At 43.3% G+C, this 24,841-nt stretch overlaps 1 protein-coding gene and 1 long non-coding RNA gene across 2 annotated transcripts; one reads left to right on the forward strand and one right to left on the reverse strand.

Moving 5' to 3' along the window:
- Positions 1 to 12,051: 12,051 nt before the first annotated feature.
- LOC125524315 lies at positions 12,052 to 13,954 on the reverse strand. Its single transcript, XM_048689387.1, has one exon. It carries the CDS (start codon positions 13,811 to 13,813, stop codon positions 12,629 to 12,631), a length of 1,185 nt encoding a protein of 394 aa, XP_048545344.1. The 5' UTR covers positions 13,814 to 13,954; the 3' UTR covers positions 12,052 to 12,628.
- Positions 13,955 to 21,612: 7,658 nt separating this feature from the next.
- LOC125520831 lies at positions 21,613 to 23,427 on the forward strand. The gene is made up of 3 exons (XR_007288870.1): positions 21,613 to 22,058; positions 22,129 to 22,348; positions 23,222 to 23,427. It is a non-coding gene; the product is annotated as an uncharacterized LOC125520831 (long non-coding RNA).
- Positions 23,428 to 24,841: the final 1,414 nt, after the last annotated feature.

Raw genomic sequence — 24,841 nt, forward strand, 5'->3', positions numbered from 1 at the left:
TAAAAAACACATTTTAATACATTCCAGAGTAAACGAGCCACCAAACAGGAAAAGAAGAGATGATCAATGGTTCCATCTTGCCCACAAAAGGGGCATTTTTATCACCTTTCCATCCTCTACGGAGCAAATTAACTTTAGTTAGGATGTTATTCCTAAGAGCTAGCCACACGAACAATTTTACCCTAGGTGACATTTTGATTTTCCACATAAAGAAATGTGGGTTTTTTAATTTCATTTTCACTGAAGTGTCTATAGAAAGACTTCACAGAATAAATGCCATTTCTGGTCAGAGTCCATTTGACTTCATCCTTCCTATCATTCAAGATGAGTGAAGCAAAAGCTTCTTTGATGTGATCCCACAACTCAAGAGCATCTCCAGTCAGGGTTCTCCTAAATTTACATTGTCAATCCCATTGTCCGGGACATCTTTGACAGTTTTTTGTCAAAGAAAATATTATATAATCTAGGAAAACTAAATTTCAGAGCTTTGGGCCCTATCCACCAGTCTTCCTAGAATCTCACATTTTCCATTTCCCACATTATATCTACAAAGGGAAAGGAAATGATATCTATGCTTTAAAATTTCACACCATAATTGAGAACCTCCTGCCTGTTGTGACTACATTCAAGCATTTTCTCTTCTCATATTTACTAATAATCATTTCCTTCCAATGACCATCTGAATTTAGCAGTTTCCACCACCACTTGCATAATAATGCTTTGTTCATCAGGGTTAAATTTTGTATTCCCAGTCCCCCATATCTTTAGGTCAGCTGACCTCTGACCATTATTTAACAAGATGCTATTTTTTTCTTATCATTAGTTTCTTGTCACATCAATCTAGCCCTAAAAAAACAATGCGTTTACAAACACCCACTGGCAGCCCATAGAAAGACATCATAAAGTATGGGACCGAAGGCTGGATCAAAGTGATCCCCCCAGCACTAGCCAGTAATCTACCCTGCCAGTTTTCACATTTCCCTTCAACCTTTTCCTCACGAGGTTTACAATGATTGTTCCTAACCATTTTTTCTTCTACAAGCAACCCCAAATGTTGCATATATAGGTAGAGTGCCAACATGGCAGGTAAGGATTTTGGAATATTCATTTGCCTTATCGACATCATTTCCAAAAAGGAAAGTTCACTTTTATGGAAGTTAGTTTTTAGACTAGACATTTGTTCAAAAAGGCAGAGCACATACTTTAAATTGTGTGCACTTTCATAATCATCTTGCAACAAGAAGATGGTGTCATCTGCATATTGCAGCATGTTTATCCCATTTGTAACATTTTCATCTATGACCCCTTTTATCAGGTTAATTCTCTTAGCATTATCAAGCATTATAGCCAAGGCATCTGCTGCCAAATCAAAATTTAAAGGGGATAAAGAGTCCCCTTGTCTCAATCCTTTGTGAATGGGAAAATAAGTCCCAAAGTTATGATTTACCTTGACACAAACTTTACCTCCTCAAATAGTTTTCATAACCCACTCAATCCATTTGTACGGAAATCCCTTCATTTTAAACATTGCAAAAACAAAAGGCCATTTAATTTTATCATAGGCCTTTTCAAAATGTACTTTAAGAAGAAAAACACTTTGTTTCTTTCTATGTAGACTGTTTAGAGCTTCATAACTAGTCAGGACCCGTTCAATAATATATTTATCCTTAACGAACGTAGTTTGAATAGTATAAATAACTTCAACAACCACCAAATTGAGTCGGTTCATCAAAACTTTGGTAACAATTTTAAAACTCACATTTACCAATTTTATCAAGGCCTTTCCGAAATCTACTTTAAGAAGCAAAGCACTTTGTTTCTTTCTATGCATACTATTTAGAGCTTCATAAAGAATTAGGACCCCTTCCATAATATATCTACCTTTAACAAAAGCAGTTTGAATTGGAGAAATAACTTAAGCAACCACCAAGTTGAGTCTGTTCATCAAGACTTTGGTAACAATTTTAAAACTCACATTTAACAGACAAACGATTCTGAATTTTTGAATTTGATTTGCATTTTTTATCTTGGACACTAGGGTTATAATGCCATAGTTCATTATGCTGCATCCGTTGTTCCTTCTGTAAATCATATAAAAGAGCATTCAAATATTTTTTATTTAAATCCCAGAAGTGCTGATAAAATTCAGAAGTGAAGCCATCTTGACAAGGAGATTTATTATGAGACATATTAAAAGCAACATAATTAATCTCCTCTATAGAGAATTTCTTAGTCAATTTGTCACTTTGTTCTTTGGAGATTTTCTTGGCATTATCAACATCTAATGAAATGGGAGAATCATTCAGAGGACCAAAAATGTTTTTGTAGAAGAGATGGATGTAATCCATCAAGTTTTTATCTCCTTCAATTCTCCCTTCCTCTTGGTCTAGAAAATTAACTTTCTTTATCCTTCACCTTCCATTAGCCTTGGCACGAAAATCCATTTAGTGTTGCCATCACCCTCTAGCAATCCATCTACTTTAGAACTTTGTTTCCATTTGGTTTCTTCATGTTGGAAGAGCCCCTCTAGCAATTCATCTACTTTAGCACTTTGTTTCCATTTAGTTTCTTCATGTTGGAGGAGCCTATCCCATGGGGCTCTAAGCTCCATTTGTTCATTTCCATCTTCAGCAGTGAGCCTAAAAAATTCACTGTGCTTATCAATATCATCAAGCTTAGGGAGTATATCTTTTTTTAGCTCTATGTACCAGGCATTCCTGTTCCTATTCCACCCTGTTAGTTTAGGTCTAAGTAATCTAAACCTAGTTTGTCATTTATCTGTATTGCTACCAGTAATGTTAGGATCATTCCAAACATCACTTACAATTTTATCAATTCCTTCTCTCAAAAGCCAGGAATTTTGAAATCTAAATATAGGATTAGATCTTTCTATATCACCAGAATCTAGAAAAAGAGGAGTATGGTCAGATTTTTTTCTGACCAAGGCGGAAACTTGTGTCAAAGGGTATGTCGCTTCCCATTCCACACTATAGAAAATTACGTCAAGCTTCTCAAAGGTGGCAACAAGGAGATTATTTCCCCAGGTGAATTATATACCATGCATTTCTAATTCTCTAACCCCAGCTTGTTCCAAAATAGCATTAAAGAGGAAGCTCTAGTGATCAGGAGATCCTGGGTAGCTTTTTCAGCAGTTTTTCTAATTATGTTAAAATCTTCACCAATTAAAACAGGGTTAACACTATCTTGGAAAATTCTAGATAATTCAGTTAAAGGAAAGCAGCCTTTCCATCTGGATGGGCTTCCCCATAAACTACTACCAGGTCCCAAATCAGCCTGGTTTTCAAATCTTGAACAACCATTTTGATGTGGTGTTCACCTTCACATTGTGAAATCACACCAAGTATAGTATAATTGATCACCAGTAACAGGCCCCCAGATGTACCTCTAGGAGTAAAATGCTATTGAAAATCTCTACCAACACATAATCTTTGCAATCAGTTGTAGAAAGTTGTTGTCTCATAGTTTCTTGTAAGACAAGAAAATCAACTTTCATATCCACGATCATTTATCTAAGAAATCTTTTATCAATATCACCACCAAAACTTCTCATATTCCAAAAGATACCTATTATCTTTTTATTTCTTATTTTCCCAGATTGTTCATGGGTTTTGATAATAACAACAGTTTTGCCTAAAAAATTTCTAGCGTTTCTGTCTTTATTTTTCCTTTTTGGAGAGGAAAATCCATCTCAACTTATCCCAATCATCAATATTGTCTTCATCATTACTTTCTTCATAATTTTCTATCAATTCTTCTAAGCTATGCTCCCAGTCTCAATAATATGTGTTATTTCTGGAATGTGGGCATCTTTTGTATTTTTATTATTATCCGCAACCCACTAATCAATTCTAGCATGTTCGCCTACTTTAATAAGCTTCATATTGCATTCAATCACATCAATATTTTTACCTAAACTAACCCCCACACATCTAGCCACCTTTTGCAAGTAACTATGAGATGCAAGCAATAAAGCAAGATAATCATGCTCATCATAGTTGTCCTTAAAAGCTCTCTCCTTAGCTAAATCGGTAATGTTGCAATATTCTTTTCCTTTGAGCCTCACCCACCTTCTAAGCCTCTATTCTTCTTTTAGCTCCAGTTCTCCTCTCTCAGCCATTTTGACTTTATTTTCAAAAGAATCTTATTCCTGGCTAACAGTATAGCCAATTGCTCCAAGTACCCCAGCCCTATTTCCTGTTCAGGTAATTACATTTCTGTCGGGCTTTTTCCTGTAGCCACACCTTCTCCTTCTAGCTCACCACCATCCAGAGTCTCATTTTCCCTCTTTAGACTTTTATCATTACATTAAGGTTTTCTCACTTCATCAACTAGCTTTAGATAAATTTGTAGCAGTCCATGTTGTCTTTTCACCTCTCTCTCTCTCTAGACTTTGTTTAATAATTTCTATTTCTTTCCTCTTGCATCATCAACTGAGAAGCCTGTCTGGCATCCATCTCCTCTGCCAATCTGAGCCACATGAGCAAATAATATTCCACTTTCTTGTTCATAGGCACCTCTTGATTTGTATTACCACTACAGCCTCCCAAAAAAGCTTTGCTCTGCCCATCCCCATGCACAAGCTATTCACACTGTTTAAGCCCAGGCTCCCTAGAATTACATTGTGTTTGACAGGGTCAGTTTGTTTTTTTATGCAAATCATTGTCTCTTTTTCAGGTAGACCCTCCAAAGGTAAGAAGTCAACTGTTTTCCTTTTGTTCCCATCATCAAACTTATACCATCCCTCTACTGCAATGGACTCAAATTCAAAACAAATGTCATACAATACATATCTTTTGTAGTGATTTTAGTCCCAGGTGGAATCTTGTGCAAGTCTCTCACCGCAACTTTCAATCTAATTTCTTCTATTGAATGAATATGTTCTACATCAACCTCCACCACAAGCCCCAAAGTAGATCCAACACTACTAGGGAAAACCCTAGCAGTAGCGCTGGTTTTGTGCTCACTAGTAGCGCGGGTAGGCGCGCCACTAATAAGGCGCTACAGCTATTGCTTAGCAGTAACGCGTGCCGCACGCGCTACTGCTAGGACAAATAGCTGCAGCGCTTGTTCACTCCCACGCTGCTGCTAATGTAACTACTCGCAGTGTGTTTTCTTTCCATCGCTACTAGTATTGTTTTTTTATTTTTTTATTTTTAGTGTATTTATGAGCCATCGTACAAATATTGGTACAATACCAGTTATGAGGTTTACATCATTATGTCCATAACAGTGTGTCAAATTAAGGTGGATTAGGTTCAAGTGGAGGCAATATGTGGTGCATGTCAAAAGTATACTACTAATCCAAACTTGATCTAGTTTGGACTAGTAGTACTTTCGATGTGCACCACATGTTGCCTCCACTTGAATCTAATCCGCCAGCACAAGCTATTTAATCATCATCATAATCATTAGCACCAACAATTTTTATTTAATCACCACTAACACTAGCTAATAATAATCATCAGTCATTACCACCAACACTAGCTATTTTATCATCATAGTAATAGTGTAGCACATCATCATCCTCAAACTCATTTCTAGCTAATCACTCCTGCTGCTCTCTCTTAGGTAAAACAACATAAAACATGTGTAGCTCTCCTCCTTGATCAAGTTGGAGCATGCAGATGAACCTGTCTCCTAATTTTGGGTAGCACATCTGTTTGCTGCCCCCTAGTACTTGTCTGCGCTCCCCCATCACATATCTGGTCCAGTCTTGCACTATTAAGCATTCATCGCTGATCTTGAATGCACTAAAGTAACATGTAGGATATCTTGGCCATAAGCTAATAATACTCATGGTACCTTTAGTCTCGATCCCATAAGGCACAACATTCATCGGGAGTCCCTGTTGAAGAACATCGTATGGTCACATACTTAGCAATGAAGTTTAGCTTCACAAATAATGTATGGAAAAGATGCACTGAGGACAAATAGTAAAAATCTTACCATCCTTCCTAAATAGATGTGACCGTAGTTCATGACGAACACTATTGGTCGCACGTTTTCAGTACTAAGATTTCTAAGTCCAGAAAGAAAATTTGTCTTGACGGTATCAAGATCCTCAAGCCATGAAACATAATGACTTAGCTCCTCACAGTTTAGTTCAGCCCCGGGACAGTAGTAGGTCCTGTCTACCAAGCACTGGACATGTTTGCTTGCACCAAAATAAGCTGACAATACAAATTAGTTGTCAACTATTTTTGAATAAACAATATCAAAGACATAAATATGGTTGAGAAACTTACATTTTGGTGTAACTGGAGGTGTCTGCACATCGACCCAGATGTCGGTATTACCTTCAATATCATCTTCCGGACGAATATCAAAGGTGATAACCATATCAGGCTCAAATGCATAAGTCTTGCATAGTGCTCGCCATGTTTTGCATCCAAAATAGGTGTAGTCGTCTGAATTGTATAATTTTGCGTGGAAAATATAACCATGCTCGGTCTTCAAATAAACTTTCTTTACCTCCATAGTATGACTAAAACCTATCTTATCCAATACAAAAACTCTTGAATGGCAGGGGATACACTAGTAGAATAGTAAAAAAATATAAGTTGAAGCAAATGAAGCAGATGTCATGCTTAATTACGAAAAAAGACTTGTCGTTGTGACTTACTATATCCACTTCGAAGTTCTCGTCCAGCTTGATGCTGAAGCGCCTATCATCATCTAGGAAGATTCCGTTGCACAGGCCGCGCTCATCTTCGCAGTATTTGCAAATACCGAAATCCTTTTTGTTGTCAGACATTTCCTATGTTCATAGTTAAAACATTAATTGAAAATCGATAAAAGACAACTACCAGGATACTCAACACACAAATCCAGGGCACTCGATATTTCCTACATATTCTGGCAAAAGTCATGCCAAAATTCATGGAAAAATCCGGCATGACCTTTGCTAAAATAGGATATATCGAGCGCCTGAAATTTGCCGGAACGGAAATGAATCAACACTCCGGCAGAACATAGGCCACTCGGAGGTGTAACCTGCAAACATGACCGGCCACTTGGATATTGAGCAACACAAGATATACATTTCAAAATATCTTATAAGACTCAAATTAGCATGTATTCAATAAGCAAAAGTAAATCATCCCATTCGTCCGTACATCGTCGAACATTATCACTAATACATCCCGAATAGTGTCATACATATAACATCACTAGTACAACTAAAACCCTAGCACACGACGGGTATCGGCGCGGGCGGTGGACACCCACAGAGAAGGAACCATCACGGGATCATAGCTCCAGTGAGATCCCTAGAGAACCTGCCAGGTATTGGAGAACCTGTGCTCCAACGCAAACAAGTAGCGACGGACGTGCGCGTCCTCCTCACTGACACGGTGACGCACCACCTCCGCGGAGTCCTCGAGCCTCTGGACCGTCACTGGCCCACGCGACCGCCACGAAAGAAGGTTCGGGTCAACGACAGGCTGGCTCCTCACCAACCTGCGCCCCCCGGTAGGTAGCGCCTCCCAATACCACCCCGGCGGAGCCCAGTCCCGGACATGGCCCATCTGGTCAAGCAGGTGTCGTCCTCCGCCAACTCGACGACGAGGATGCGGGATAGGCATCGTCCACGTCGATGCGGGAAAATTGCTTTAACTAAAAAAATAGCAACAAGTTCTTACTAACTAGTTCTATTAATTCAACTAGTTCTTACTAAAAATAAACTTACTATAAATAAAAATATTCTAGTACCTAATTAGTACCTAGTTCTTACTAACTAATTAGTACCTAAGAACTATTGCCCTAATTACCATCTAATTTGATGAACATATAGGGGTGGAAAGTGGTAGAAACCCTAACTAATTTGATGGAGGTAGAAACCCTAGGCAGAGGTAGGGGAGAGGGAGGAGCAGGCATGCTCACCTCGGGTGCCTGTGAGGAGGGAGGGGCAAGCGGCGTCGAGGTCGTGGTCGGGGCTCCGGGGCGGCGTTGAGGTCGGGGGGGCGGGGGCGGCGTCCGGGGCGGCGTTGAGGTCGGGGTCGGGGGCGGCGTCCCGGGCGGAGTTGAGGTCGGGGGCGGTGCCGGCGTTGAATCTGGGGTCGGGGGCGGCGTGGGGAGAGCGCGCGGCGACCGAGGGGTGACGGCGGCGGCGAGAGTGGAGTTGATTTGGGGGATGAAGTGGCCGTGGGGAAGGACGAACCGCGTGGTTAACTCAGAAGTACCAGTAGCGCGTTCCAGAAAGGGCGCTACTGCTACGTTAGCTACAGCGCGTTCTGGAATACACGCTGCAGCTAAGGAGATTAGCAGTAGCGCTGGGCCATTATACGCGCTACTGCTAGGTTGGGCTAGCCATGTGCGCCCAGTTCAAACGTAGCAGCAGCGCTTTTCGCTAGTACGCGCTACTGCTAAAGTCATAGCAGTAGCGCGGTTTATTTACGCGCGCTGCTACTAAGTAGCAGCAGCGCTTGATTTTGTACAGCGCTACTGGTAAAATTCTGTGTATAGGTTTTTCCCTAGTAGTGCAAGCTCATAGATTCCTAGGTAATGTCTCAAAGTGTCAGGCACTCCCAACACTTTTATCCAAACAGAATGCAGTTTCCCTTTAGCCTTGTCATCAAGGCTCCAGAAGTCAACCTCCACTATGGCCCCTGGTCCCAACAGAGTTAATTTCTCAAACAAAAAAATCCACCAGCTTGGCCTTGTTAGGGAATCTCATTATGTATCTCCATGTCAATCCCCATTGAAACATTTTGCTGAAACCTTGAGCTATAGTAGTTTCATTCAGCTGTCTTGAGTAAACAGTTATTACTGCCAAAGGATTAGCATGTTCTACACCAGAGATGTCTTTTGTATTTTGCACCAGCAGCTTGCCAGGCCCCTTAGCACCATATCCTTCATACTTTGAAACAGGTTTGGTCTTCTTCAGCACAATACACTTCTGTGCTATGTGGGTCTTTGGCATACCACACAAAACACCTTGATCTTGCTCTCAGTTTTTAGATGCCCCTGTCCTTTACACTTGGCATAGGACTACTCCTTTGACCCGCTATTTTTTCTTGTTTGTGTCTTTGCCTCCATCTACTTTTCCAACCCCCTTGAGTTTGTACAATCGCCTGCTTAGGTATATTGGCAAGCAAATACTGATATTGATGTGTAATTTGCTCCTGGGGCATAAATCCAAATTGGCCCAAACCCGAGCCAACAGGAACCATTTGAGGGTAATTCTGGTTGGGCATAGCAGCAACCCCCTTGCAAAATTTGAATTACCTGCTACAAATCCATTACCAGCCCCAAAAGAATTCTGCCCAAATTGCAAACTATCTTGCTGACCCACAAATCTAACAGAGTTATACCCTCTTGCCTGACCAACTAAATCATTCCCTTGTCCAATTGTAGCCGCTTTGCTTCCAGATCCACTACCATTAGTCCCAGATCCGCCTCTGAAACCACCATCTCCCCCTCTACGGTCAAAATTCTCTGGGTCTCTATGATCTTGCGTGCCGAAATCTCTGCTATAGTTGTTCCCAAATCTACCAGACGAGTTCCCTCTCCCCCCAAAACCACCTCTGCTTGGCCTTGGACGCCAATTATCTTGTCTCCCAGCCATCCTTCCTTCTTTCATCAATAGATCTTCTACTTCTTCCCCCCAGCTCTATCTGCTGCCACTCTCTCATTATGGTTTGGTGAGGACAAGAAGTCTGGCTCCAACGAGGGAGGTAGCGGAATCCAGGTGTTAAATACCCCCAGCCCCCTAGTTTTATCAGGGCCTCCACACCAAGGCATCCCGCTAGGCCTAGCATTTGTAGGCCCAATCCATTGCCACTTCTCAAGCTACTAATCTCAAATCTCTGAATCCCCCTCCCAACTGAGCTCAAAAGCAAAAACCTCCAACATCTCATTGGTAGGTATTATGTTAGTCATCCTGATCTTTTCAAGCTCAACATTCATGATACACAAATTATTTCCTCGGACCCCTTTATGGAAATCATCGTCCCTTCTATGTCCATCCAATATTCAGGAAGACGGCATAAATCACAAGCTTTGGGAATGAGATGTTTAATTTTGATCAATGCTAAATCATTTTTTTTGTTATGGTATCTTCCTCAATCATGAGAATTGACAGATGGGAGATGATTCTGACAATCCACAACAACCCCCACCCCCCATCTGTTCGTCCTCTATTTTTTGTTCTGCATTTTTAAGCAGAAAACTCTGAACACATTCGTTCATATGAGTTTTAATTCTACGATTCGCTCGTCTGATACACCGATGTTGCATTTTCATATTCTTACCCCAACTCCCACTATCAACATCAGTAAGTGGGAGAAGGTAATGAGAATCAATATGATCTGGAAAATCCATACCTAGTATGAAGCCAGTAATGACCCGCCCTCGCCGGAATCATCACCTGAATCCTCGCTAGCCACCATCCAGAAGCGGTTGCTGGCTAGCATAGAATTCAGGCATCATTTCCTGTGAGTTGTGCCGAGCGGCAGGGGGTCGGAGTCGCTGGAGGTGGTGCCAGTCGGGCGGAACACCATCGGCCCTTCCTCGATCACAATCAGGGCCAGAGTTGACCCCGGCGTCGGAAGGGCTAGCACCGTCTCGTGGGTTCTGAGCATCGATGCCCGCATAGCCAGAGCCAGCGGAGTGGTGTCGAATGAGACGAACGCCGCCCACCACTGCACCGTCGCCCTCGCCGGCGAATTGGCCTGATCCATCGCCCACATGAGGATCTCCAGCGAGTGCCCGCGCCTCGCCCTACCAAACAATGATTCCTCCTCCTCTGTCAGGCCCTCTCGAATGGCTCGCGCTTCCGCATGAAATTCCCCCTTGCTAATGAACCAAGATTAGATCTTGCGCAGACAGGCACTCTTCCTCACATCCCCGCCCGCAAACATCCACATATTCTCTTCCTCGATCTCCACCATCCTCACGCTCGCTTGCACTAGGAGGTTTAAGAGCAGCCGCTTCGCACTGCCAGGGTAGGGGAGGAAGTGGAATACAGAACACGAGCGAGTTAATCCACCTGGTCAACCACTCGAATTAAATCCCCCATGGCCCACACTTCCACCATGATCGGGTCCCGACGTGCTCGTCGCATCGCACCGCCCTGCCTCCTCGATGCATGCGACGTGACAGTGACGCACAGGGTTAGGAGCACCCCTTGACTCATTCATGATTCAACCACAGACACGCTCTTGTCAACGAGGAGCAGCTTCATGGTAGAGGCGCAGCACACCACCGCCCTCAGGTCGGGGATACATGAGTACTCCGGCCGCCCTCAGGTCGGGGATGTACCATGCTGGCCACCGTCGATCGTTGGAGTCGCCTGGGGTATATCGCCAGAGACGTGTCATCCTCCTAGATAGATGCTCTTCAAGAAATGATGAGGAAAGGGAACAAATGGTGCACATGGTATTTCTTAGAATAACACGATTATTCTCCTTGTAGTCCTATGATAACTTCCACTATATGCAACTTCCTAGCTGTTCATCAGTTCCGCAAAAGAAAAAAGACACACACAAAAATCCAACTGTACAACTATAGTGGATTTCAATTCCTTATAGGAAACAAACTGACAATAGAAGTACCTCATTACTTTTAAAACTTCTATTCAGAGGAGAAAAACCCGAAGAGGTGGTATTCGATAATTTCTAGTTTCTACTCAGGTATTGCTGACAAAGGCAATCACCTGGAATTTGAGATTTCATAACACCCATGCTAGTCTAGCCGTTTGTGAAAACTAGCATCAGAAAAAAAGTGGCCTAGTTGTTTGTGAAAAATGAGCGCTCTTTCTCATTCATAATACCCTTGCTAGCCTTGTTGTTTGTTTCTGACGCCCTTTGAATGCTTCTCAGCAGCAGCCGCTCTTACATCATTTCAGTTTGCACATAACTAGCCCTGGGTCTAAGTGCTCCTGCAACATGAAAAGCAACATGGCTTTGAAAGCTCAATTGCACCGTAGATCTGCTGCAAAATGCAATTTTTTTCTAAGTGTCCTTATGCCCAGTGAACCAACGATCTAGTATTTAAATTCAGTTGTACATGTACAAGGTCTCCTGCCGTAAATCTTTTTCACATCCACAACACATGGTGACTTGAAACCAATCTCCTATCTGGTTCTCAAGCCAAATAATTTCGTCTAGATCTTGTCATTACAGGATTACACTGAATCAAGCAAACTCATATTTTAATCAGGGCACACCTATTCGTTTAGAGATTCAAGGGTTTTGTAAACAGCCAGTGGTTGTAACCATGTAAAAACGAACTGGCAGAACTACCTCATCGCCTTTGACAGTCCTACAAACAAGGGGTTGGGTTTGCTACTCCCTCCATAAAAAAATGTAATACGTTTTTATGCAAAAAAAAAGAAAAGAAAGAAAAACCAAAAATGTCTTACATTTCGGTACAGAGGTTAGTATTAAACTGCAGACAAGGTTAGTATTAATACACGGCAAATGCTGGGCAAGATATGACTTGGCTGCATCCATAACCAGCACTGTTTGCAAGCATATAAGGAGCAAAGTGGCAAAGCATGTTATCATCAAACAAATCCCTGCAACACATTGCTATTTGCTGTATAATAAACACGGATACCAAGTTAAATAAGAGTAAGCAAAGGGTAAGAGATAAGACGCTCACCGCTTCAAATAGTTGGTGCACACAATGATGGTGGGAAACCAGCATATAGTCGAGCATACATGAATGGTTTGCTAAGCTCAGCGAAAAACTCGACCTGCAATGTCTTGACGTCCACGGAAAAGCATCCAAAGTTCAGCGCCTCTTGTGCAGTTGTGGTGTACAACGCTTCTAGGAGCAGGTATCCCCCGGCTACACCAACAAGAGCAGCATCGTTTACTGGCAATTGGATGACCTTGTTCAAGTGCCATTGGTTATTTCTCAGAATAGAATACGTGAGCCAAAATGGGTCACTATCGTGGTCCTCGCCATAGCCTTCAGTGAGCATTCCGAGCATCCCTTCTGCTGCCTCAACAAGGGCAAAACTGTTAGTCCCTCGTTCAGGTGGGAGGTTGATGGCAGACAATTCCATTGCACGCACGTCCAGCACGAGCAACTCGTTCCGAAAATGCAAATGCCAATAGAAGCATCCGTGGACGAATTGACGATTGGACAACCCACCATGAGAGTGGATAAATGAACCATCAGAAGCAGATGTAGCCTGACCACTCCATTGATCAAATGTATGAGCATGCCACTGTCCTTGTCCACCCAAAGAGGAGGAGAAGACGAGAATGAGCAGTTTAGTTGTGCATTGCGCCACGCACATCACCCTGAATGATAAAGGGTCCTCCTCATTCTGGCCAGGAGCAAGGAAGGCCTCCAGATTGAGGAGGTCCAGTTGAGGTGCCAGCGCTTTTAGGTCGTCTGGAACGGCGGGCAGCAGGACATAGCGGTGGTGAATGGGGTCGCACACAGCGAGGTCCTTGACCCAAAATTGGCGGTCTTCTTTGTCTGGGGGGCCGACGAGGAGGGCGCGCCCGTCAAAGAAATCAACTGGACGCCAGGTATGGCCGGGGGTGGAGGGGAGGAAGGATGAGCAGGAGAAGTCGAAGCCAAGGAAGGCGCGAGCGGCGATGGCGGAGGGGTGTGGCGGCTGGGCTGGGCTGAAGGTGTCTTGGAGCAGGCCGAGGAGAGGCGGCGGGTGGAGAGCACGGTATCGGCGCAGGAAGGCATGGTCGGCGATGACACGGCGGAAGGAGGGGCAGGTGGTGGAGGCGCGGGCGAGGTCTTCAGCAGCGGTGAGGCGGAGGAAGATTTCCTCGAGCATCACATCCGGTATATCGGCCATGGACGTCGCCGGCGGTGCCATCTGGGTGGTCGGGTGGGGATTCGGTTTGGCTTCTAAAGGAAAGGAGTGGAGCTTCTCTTCTCTCTCTCTCTCAGGATCGGCGACTGCTGCGTGTTCGTGCGCCGCCGTGGGAGAGGAAGAGAAGGGTCTAGGAAATGGGGATCGGGGGCTAGGGTTCAACCTTTTTTTTGGGAACTGCCTAGGGTTCAAGCTTATGCAAAGCTGGCTAAATGGACCAGGCCAACCAGGGCGGCCCTTGAGCACGCCGGCACGGCCCGCCATGGGCCAGGCGTGGCACGCCCTGGGCCGTGCTTGGGCTGCTAGGCTGAGCATGCGGGCCGGCACAACACATCCCAGTTATCTTTTTTTTATGTATTTTCTATTTTGTACATATGTGGCCTAATACTAGCCCGGTAGGTAAAAATAGGACTAAAAAATGCCCAATAGGCTAAACAGCAGGCGGGCCAGTGTGCCGGCGGGCCGGCCCGATTAGCAGCTGGGTCGTGCCTAGGTTGCAGGCTGTAGCATGCAGGCGAGCACGGCACGACCTGTATAATAATCGTGCCCCGGCAGGCCGTGTCGTGACAGGCACAATTACGATAGGCCGGCCCGGCCCGTTTGGCCAGCTTTGACATCATGTGTGCAACAAGGGTATTTTGGTCCTCCGTTTTACACCCTATTATAGCACAGTATAAAAAATATGTTTAAATCATGTAGAAAGGGGAAATACTTGACTTTCTTTGGCAAAGCACTGCAAAAATGAATACACATGAAAACTGCAAATTGTACACGCCGTCACAACCATTGTGTTTAGTTGGATCAGTACATGTGATTCTCGAGGTGACAGTGTTGTCGAAGTCATCACATTTAGGTTAGTTTGGCCTTTGGTGTCGTTTGTCATGTTTTTTGCGGTAGTACAACACTGTGTATATTAACTTTTCTGTTTTTAGATCCTTGGCCCACCTTGAATTTGTGAAATTGTGATGTTTTTCCCATGAAATGACTACCAGGAAATCCTTCCATAGTCACCCTAATGACCTTCATCACCAAAGCGTCACGACAGTTTCCAAGACCTCTCATATATATAATCTCCAATGAGGATCGGTTGGAGCACGTAGGAGTGCCACCACTACATAAGCCACGTCTGACTAAGGCAATTAGGAAGCGGGGGAAAGCATTTTGAAGTACAAAAATGTTGGGGGTGAAATGCTGGTACTTAAACTAGGGTTCTTTCTTAGCGCTAATCTTGGCTTTTTTAGCAGTTAGTTATAGCGTGCCTTTCATTCTTCTCTCATTTCAGAAAGGTTTGGCAGTATTTCTTATCATGACCTGGTTGAGAGAATACGAAACATCGGTGTAAAAGATTGAGTGGGATGGTTATAGTAAGGGGCAAACCAAGTGCTTCCGTGAAGATGCAAATCAATCAGATCGGAGACCAGGAACGGAGGGGAGGAGAAACTCAACGAAAAGAAAAAGGGGACTCAACCGACTATCATGAGCGAAGCGAGGGAATTTCTTCTGATTGGATCCCTTGGGAGACATACAAAAATAGAATCAAATCTTCCATGATTCAATACTAGCTAGAAAGTGTATGGACTTAGACTTTGATGACTCCCTAGTGGCAAAGGAAGCTTTAGCTTCATCCTTTAAACGTCTCATTTACTCTCTCTAGCTCTCGAATTTAAGTATAGGAATTTCAGGTACATTGGTCGATGAAAGTGAACATGTATCTTATCTGACGCCACTTACTCTAGTTTTACTTTGTGGAAGACGTCCGATTGAATGATCTCTAGTGGGTTCACCAATTGTACGCAGGCATGTTTCCTTCTCATTTTACCAGCCTCCATGGTTCTGTCGGTGTAGAGGAAAGTCATCAATCCCCTGAGACAAAGACAAAAATGGCAAATAAAAGATACATACCAGAACACATCAACTATGCCATCTAAGCCTGTCCACTTGCTAGTCAGGAAAAAAAATCGATATGTTTCATGGGCTTCTTTTGCTACTCTCCTCACGGTCTCTTTACAAGGGCAACCAAATTCAATAAACAGTTCATGCTAATTCATAGACTATATTGGTTTCTGTGTAAGAGTCATGTGAGACGCTTCCTTCTCATACACATCGGAAGCTACATTTGATCATCCACATTATAGAGTTTTGCAGGTGCTTGAGAGAATGTTATCCAGTCAGTTATGACTTGACCATGGTCTGAGCTTAAATTGGTCCTGGTCCATAAAACCAAAGTTGTTGGGCAAGCACAAAAAAGTCGTCTGAAGGGGAGTTATATTGGAAAACTCAACTCCGATCAACCCCGGTTTGGTCCCATGCCTAAAACAGGAATAAGGTCGATATAACCCACTGCTCGCCTAAGAATGTACTAACGTAATGCCTACTATGGCTTTCGAAAGGATCCAACTGCTAGGAGGGTCCAAGCCATGGATTGATGTGACCGTGGCGGCGACTAGAATCGATCTGAATGAGGAAGTTATGGGACTTATCTTATATAACAATATATATATGGTGGAATGATTCAAAAAAATGTGGGGGTCAAGGTGTATAATGCGAGCTCCACTTTCAGGCAATGAGTTAGCTTAACCTTGATTACTTAAGGTTTAATACAGTCATGTGATCTGTTATTAAGAAAGAAAAAAGAAAGGATGATTGCGACAGCTCAACCGGATGAGACATCTCTTATTTACATAAATGTGCCTACATTGTTTGATTTACCAGTTCTGGGTATTGGATTTTTGAACAGGGAGAATGAAACTAGTACTAGCTTATCAACAACTGTGCTTTCTACCAACTCTGCCAACCTCAAATAGGAATATTGATTGCGATTCATCTGCACCAGAACCTGCAACTGCTGCCTCTACTCCGCCTACTAGTGCTGACTTCGCTGGCCTCGTAGGGTACCAATTTCCTCCTGATTTGTGTGCATGCCATTGACTCCTTTAATGGGTCAAAACCTACTTGGTTCTCATTTTTATTACGACTATATAAGAAAAGAAGTATTTGTGTTTAGCAAGACAGAGAATTTTGGAACCAAGTAGCAACGCATAAACATCACTACTACTAGCAGATACATAAATCTCTCGAAGAAATTTTGGATGGGCCTCACTTTAAGTAACAATTGTGGCCTCCAGCAAAATGGTCTCGTTTCTAGCCTTTTAGTGTTGCCAACATGTCATTTTTCTAATTGAGTAAACGCGGCGGCGGTATTTGAAGTTGTCCATAGGCTCTTATATGGCTTAGGTTATGGCTGCAGTCTAGCCCACTTTCAACCAAGTCCTACACATAGATCAAATCAGACACCAAGGACTGTGGTATGCTGACCCGGATTGAGCGCATGGGCAGAACACACATTGTGATGTTTTGTACTTCGCCAATCAAGTGTCCCGGTTCCATGAATGTACTCCAAATAAGACTCCTCAAGCTAACGAACAGGGGGAATGCAACTTGGTTGAGGAAACAATCTAGTTTAGTCAGAGATCCTAATGCTTCCAAGTCCTAGGATGTCTTTGGGTTTGGACTACATGGCAAAAGAAGTTTCCAACTAAGTGCAAAACTTGTTCCATCGCGTACACACATGTTGTATGTTGGTATTAACCTAGCATATCAAAAACTATTCCAACCAAGACGAAAAACTTGGGTACATTGCTTATGTGGTATATGCTAGTATGAACCTAGCAACAACTAAGATTTTACGCCTTGCGTGTCCTATGCAGAATAGTTTTGTTGTGAGTTATAATCATGTTCCATCCATCTCTCTTCTCATGCTTAAATAGGAACACTGTCACATACATTACCGTACCACTTGATACAATATGTGGAACAACCATGCGATGAATACTTTCATGCTCACCATAAAAGGAGCATGTGGGCATGTATGAAGTACTACGATTATCCCCTCGCTGGTCATAGCAATTCGAGCTCAAAGTTTAGTAGATGACCACAGCCGGATACTGCCTTTGCATTTGCCGTGTCAAGTCGCAGGCATCATCACTATGACTTTGGTTAGGATAATAAATCATCAATATATACGAGAGCATAAAATACCTAAGCAATCATAATATCCACAATATACAACCACATATAAAAAAACATCAAATCATCATTTGGTAGTATCTGCCGAGAAAGTAGGGGTGGACTAACGAGTAGCTCGGCTCTTAAGCTCGTTAAGATTAACGAGCAGAAAACCCTGCTCGGCTTGGCTCGTTTGAAGCTCGTTAAGCTCGTGAGCACTCGCGAGCGCTCATTAACAGATTATAATGTGTTATGATATACATGATGAATGTGTAGGTATGGTTTTCAAGATGAAATATGGTGACTACAAAAAGAAATGAAGTAGTTTGTTGCCTCATATGTCGATTAAATTAAATAAATGGGCTGAGGTGCTATAAAAAGTTTGTCACATAAGATGAAAATATGTATTGTGTTGTTGCTAAAGAGCTTAACAAGCTACTCGTGAAACTCGTTAGTTTGCTCGTTAAGCTCATTAAGCTTAACAAGCTAAAATCAATGATTGGCTCTGTTCATTAAGAAGCGAGCTACGAGCTTAACGAGCCGAACTTCCGAGCGCTCATTAAGCTCGCGAGATACGAGCTTTTGGTCCAGCCCTACGAGAAAGTGGCAATTGAAGGGTGGGGTGGGGCAGGAGGGTGCATGCCCTTAAACACAAACATAAATGTAGAAGGTTTTCACACAAATTAGAATGATTCAGGTGACATAAACATAATGACCAAATGAAGTTTGTTTGGCCCCCGCAGCTTTCTCACTCATGTATCCTTTTACGTACACTTATGTACCCTTTTAGAGGTTAATATACATCATCTTGTTGGAAGCAGGGAGTAACAAAAGAGCTGAAACTCCAAAAACAGAGTACTCTGCTTGCTTTTCCAAAAGCAGAGTACGCAGTCATTGAGATGTAGTCACAACCAGTGTCCACTATACTCGATAAAATTCAAAAGAAAAAAAGGCAGACGATTGATGATGCACATCTCAAGCTTGTAATCAGGTGGATGACATACATACAAAAATACATCAAATCCTTTAAAGACAAAATATACAAACTTAAAGAAAGAAGTCAAAACAAGTCTATTCTACTGTCGATTAGGGCATAGGCTACACTTGAGCAGAGAACTTTATCCAGGCACCTCATCTCTACCACAACATCAAAAGCAAGCAACATCTTCAGCTTGCTTCAGAGTTAACTCAAGCGTTGGACTAGTAAATATGACTCATTCTGGTATCACTTCCTCTTTCTACAACTTGACGTGCTCCGTGGAATCGACCTTCTTTCCAAGTGTTGCTCGTGCCTGTGGATAGATGAAACAAGATGAATTTACCACACATGGGAACATAATAGAAAGCACATGAATACAAGCCTACCAATTATAACAGCATCAGATAGATCAATAGCTAGTTTGCATCATTCTAATGTGCATATGGCATGAAGCGACAAACCGAAGTTTGCAAATGTGTATCAAAATGTGCACGTGGCTTCACAACCTGAAGTTTACATGATAATACATCAATAAGATGAAATTTTCATTCAAGAAACCAATTTAGTTTGTTTCTTCGGGTTAAATCCAAAGAAAAATGAATGAGTAAGCAGCTTATTATTCAATATTTATCAATTAAAAAAGGAACAGATAAACTGCGCCGCCAGAAATTTATATAGCAAAGAGGGTCAGATAGAGAAAGATGTGTTAAAACTAATGGATGAATACGAAGATGCATCCAGACGAGAGAAGAATGAGAGCTAAGGAATTATGGAAATACTAGAAACAGTAAGAACTTTAGGTGTATAAGGTCATCATAAGAAAAGGCAATTGATTGAATATATCAGGCATGGTTTTAAATAGCCTGCTATAGCGTTTATAAGAGGTCCTGTGTTAAGGGTTTTTTGTCCAAACACATGAGCAAAGTTTTTAAATAGCTCGCTATAGCACCATAATGGCATTTAGAAGAGGTCCGTCACTAAGAGGCTTAGCGTGCTATTTAAAAGTTTGATATTAGGTGAGGAAACAAACAGTACGCCGGTCTTTCTTAGAATAAAACTATTATTCTCCTTGTACTCCTATGATACTTCCACTATATGCAGCAACTTCCTAGCTGTTTATCAGTTCAGAAAAAAAAACTCAATTGCAACCTCGCTCTGAAAGCTCAATTGCACCATAGATCTGCTCCAAAATGCATTTTTCTCTAAGCATCCTTTTGCTGAGTGAAACGACCTAGTATGTAAATTCAGTTGCACATGCACGATGTTCCCTGCCCCAAATCTTTTCCACATCCACAACACATGGTGGCTTGAAACCAATCTGCTATCTAGTTCACCCAAGCCAAATCATTTCATTCAGTAATACATACATTGTTTCGTTTAGGTATTGTCATTGCAGGATCACACTGCATCAAGCAAATTCATATTTTAAGCAGGGCAAACCTATTCTTTTAGACATTCAAGTGTTTATAAAAAAGCCAGTGGACTGTAATTAACCATGTAAAAACAAACTGAGAGAACTATTTCATCGGTTTTAAAATTGCTACTCAGAGAGCAAACAAGGGGTTGTTGTTATTTGATTATACTAATACAAATGTTATATATAAAGATACAAATGTATTGATTAAGGCAATAAATTGAAAATGATCTGAGCATGCTGGTCAAAACAAGGGCCAGTCAATATACACTAGTAGAAAAGGGGGCAAAGGTTCAGGCCGGGTTAGCCCATTAGTCCCGGTTCAGTCTAGAACCGGGACCCATGGGGGCATTGGACCTGGTTCGTGAGCCCAGGGGGCCGGCCGGGCCACGTGGGCCATTGGTCCCGGTTCGTCTAGACCTTTTGGTTCCGGTTGGTGGGACGAACCGGAACCAATGGGCCTCGCTCCTGGCCCACCACCATTGGTTCCGGTTGGTGGCTTGAACCGGGACCAAAGGCTGCCCTTTAGTCCCGGTTCATGCCACCAACCGGGACCAATGAGGTGCCTATCTATACCCCCTCGCGTAAGAGCAGAGCACACTGCTCTGTTTTTTCTGGCCGCCGAGGGGGAGAGGGCTTGGTGGTGCTCTAGCTCACCTCCTATGCACACAAGGTGTTCGATGGAATGCCCGAGCCACACTACTTAAGCTTTCTCCTCGCCAAGCTCGACCTCCAAACTCCATTTTCCTCAATATTTGTCTAGGTTTAGCGGTCCGTCACGCCCTGTCCCCGTTTTCACTGTCGTCGATCACCCGCGCCGATCTCATCGCCGGCACCACCGTGGTGAGCCTCTTGTTCTTATCTTCTTTCTGAAAGGAAAAATATTCTTACTTGTATGTTTAGATAGATACTTGTATTATTTTCTTACTTTTATTATTGCATTTTATATATTGCAATGGTTTTGGTATCCGCCCCCGTCGGCCCTCGTCCTGTCAATGATTCGGATGTGGTATATATTATCTTTATAACTATTCACTACTGGAATCTGGGAATTTGCCATCAGCCAGCTCTTTGCCATCTGCCAGCTGATGGCAAAGAACGTCTTTGCCATCTGCTTATAAAAAACAGATGGCAAAGAACTGACAGACGGCAAAGAACATGGTTGCCATCAGCCAATTCTTTGCCATCTGCCAGCAGATGGCAAATAATCTTTGCCATCTGCCAGCAGATGGCAAAGAGGTTGGCAAATCATGTGGACGTCAATAGTGTAACGACGTACCAGCCCACCTCTTTGCCATCTGCCAGCAGACGGCAAATCATGTGGGTTATTTTTTTGCAGATAAAAAAACTGTGGGGTTATCCCTTCCCTCTCTCCCCTCCTCTCCCACGCATCTGCACGCATCTCACCAGCCGCCGCCCCACCACCCCGCCGCCCCGCCGCCCCGCCGCCACACGACCCCGCCGCCGCCCCACCACCCCACCACACCGCCGCCGCCCACCACCCCACCACCCCGCCGCCCGCGGAGGCCCCCCCTTTCCCTAGCGTGTGTGCGGTCCCCCGCGGCGACCTCTCCACTCGCTGTCGCCGTCCGTCGGGGAGGGAGCGTGCGTGCGGTCCCCCGCGGCGACCTCTCCACTCGCCGTCGCCGTCCTCGGCCACTCGCCGTCCCGACCTCTCCACTCGCCTCCTCTGGCCAGCCAACCATAGTGGCATCGTTCCTCTGACACGCGGAGGGGCTCTCCTCTCCCACCGGTCGGCGCTTCGACTTCGACTCCTACAACCGCCCCTGTTTGCTCCCCACGCTCGTCCGCTCCGGATCCAGATCCACGGCCCCATTCGCCATTGCTTGGTAGGAAGCGCTTTATCTTGTGTTCTAGAGCCTGGATCTCACGGCATACCCCTTTTTGTGTGTGATGCAGCTTCTAGGGAGGGATGTTGAACGGACAGATTGAGGCCGTGCCGCCGTTCAGGACAGGCTGCTGGTGCTGGCCGTGGACGGGCTGCCGGTGGCAGCGCCGCTCAACGGCCGTCGCTGCTGTCCACTCGGCTCGGACAACTACACCGTTATCCAGATGACCTTAGCCCGCCCCGCCTCCACCTCCGCACTGGCCATGACGCCGTGACGCCCCAGCCGCCTAGGTGCTGCTGCACTTGTCTAGTACTTCTCGCATTTTTGTTTGATGGACGACCAGTATAAGGGTCTCAGATTCAGTACAATGTTACACTTCTGCACAAATCGCTGTTGCCATTGCCGAGAATTGGTGTGTGCATTGCCTTGCCTTGAGCGTGAGTTAGTTATTTTGCCAAATGAGGCGTTCAACTAGATAGTTGGATTCGGATGATAGTGTAGATTTATAGTAGGAACTAATTAGAAGTAGTACAAACACACGGGATGTTCATTTGAAGTTTTTAGCTACATACTAGCTGTGAACTGTTTGAGAGCTCCCTCGCTCTACAACTTCAGAATTTTATAGCCTTTTGCAGTTGCTTCTTTCATGTAGAGCTCAGGACATTAAGTGCAGGGTTGTAAAATTCCCATGACTTTTGTTTGTTTGTAGAGTATCTTCTATTTAATGCCATCATGTCAACTTCCTAAATATAATGATGACACTGTTTTCTTGGGGATAGTTATAACTGAAGAATACTTTCAGGTTTCCAAACCTTGGACATATGAGTGATTCTCTTTAGAACTGTATACATTCCAAGGGATACGAAAGTAAGGTTAGGATCCCAGAACATCTGCAAGTACAATTTTAGAACCTCCAAAATGACTTAATATGCTTAACTAGCTCTAAAATGACATAATATGCTTAAGAAATGACATATTTTAGCTCCTAAATGACTTCATATGCTTAGCTAGCTCCAAAATGACATAATGACCTTACTTAGCTCCAAAATGACCTATTTTACAGATATAAGTTGCATCATAATAATCTTCACATTTTAGTTGCATCATAATAATCTTCTTCTTCTAGTCTTCTTCTTCTAACTTTCTTCTTTCCCATTTTACAGATTTGCTTAAGATCACGGAAGCTTGGGTTGATGGAGTGCTTGTATTTAGTTTTTGTTTTGACCTTGTGAAACTTGCTACCTATGGATGAAACTGTGTAATATTAATGAAACTATGTATATATACGGATGAAACTTGCTACTATTGGTAACATGTGTTGGATATATATATGTGTTCATGACTATTGGTAATATGTGTTGAATATGCTATATTGGTCATATAAGTATATTTGTGTTTGATTTTCTGTGAAAATGAATTGATATAAGAAAAAATAAAATTAAATGGGGCAATATAGGCACTTTGCCATCTGCTGGCAGATGGCAAAGAGCTTTGCCTTCAGCTGGCAGATGGCAAAGAGGCCACGTGTCATCTACATGTAAAATTTGGGCTGGCCTATTTGGGCTCTTTGCCATCTGCCAGCTGGCAGATGGCAAAGAGCCTGCAGCCTTTGCCATCTGCTGGCTGACAGCAAAGTATGCCGTTAGCCTTCTAACGGGGCTAACCCCGTTAAGAGGCTTTGCCATCTGCCAGCTGATGGCAAAGCCACAGGCTCTTTGCCATCAGCCAGCAGATGGCAAAGAAGCCTTTGCCGATAGGATTTCAGACAAACTGTTTGCCATCTGCTGGCTGATGGCAAAGCCTTTGCCATCCGCCGACCATGCCTTTGCCATCTGCCATGGCAGATGGCAAAGTGCCAGATTTCAGTAGTGATTGGTTCATTTATTGTTTATGAAAATTATGCCGACGAACGTGACATAGATTTTATTTATCTAGGAGGTATGTGAACCGGAAATTCCAACCGACCCTATTGTCGAGGGGTTAAATTTAGTTGAAGAAGAAAACAATTTCTTGAAGGAAAAAATAAAAAAAATTGAGGAGGAGAAGATGATATTGGAGTTGCATGTTGCGGATGTCGTCGATGATCACAAGATCAAGATGGATGCAATGCGCTTGAAGATTAGGAAGATTAGAAAATATGCCATTCATACCGAGGCTTGGTATCATTATGCCGTTGGATCAATTGTTACCTTGGTTGCGATTATGATCGCATTGAAATGTTTTACATAGTTTCAATGTATGGTTTAATTAATTAGATGCTCTGGAAAGCTATATGTTGTTACATGAGAACTATGTATGTACTTTGGTTTTAATGTGATGATGAACTTTTATTAATTTGGTCACTTAATTATCTATTCATGATGTTCTGTAATGGTTTTTGACACACTTAATTATATATAATGCACGCAGATGAACCAGCAATGGATGTACGGTGACAGACACACCTCCGAGTACAGTAAGGGCGTGCATGAGTTTCTCGAAGCGGCTGAGGCAAACAAGCAGAATGGTTTTATGTGTTGTCCATGCACTAAATGTGGGAATACGATGTCTTACTCTAACCGGAAAATCCTTCACACCCACCTGCTTTACAAGGATTTCATGCCACACTATTAATGTTTGGACGAGCACGGAGAAATAGGGGTTATGATGAAAGACGGCAAAGAAGAAGAGTACAATGACAACTATGTGCCCCCTGAATATGGTGATGCTGCAACGGGGGGAGCTGGTGAAGATCAAGAGGAACCAGACGATGTGCCCAATGATGCTGCAACGGGTGAAGCTGC

The sequence above is a fragment of the Triticum urartu genome, chromosome 7 (assembly GCF_003073215.2).
Source record: "Triticum urartu cultivar G1812 chromosome 7, Tu2.1, whole genome shotgun sequence".
Lineage (NCBI taxonomy): Eukaryota > Viridiplantae > Streptophyta > Magnoliopsida > Poales > Poaceae > Triticum > Triticum urartu.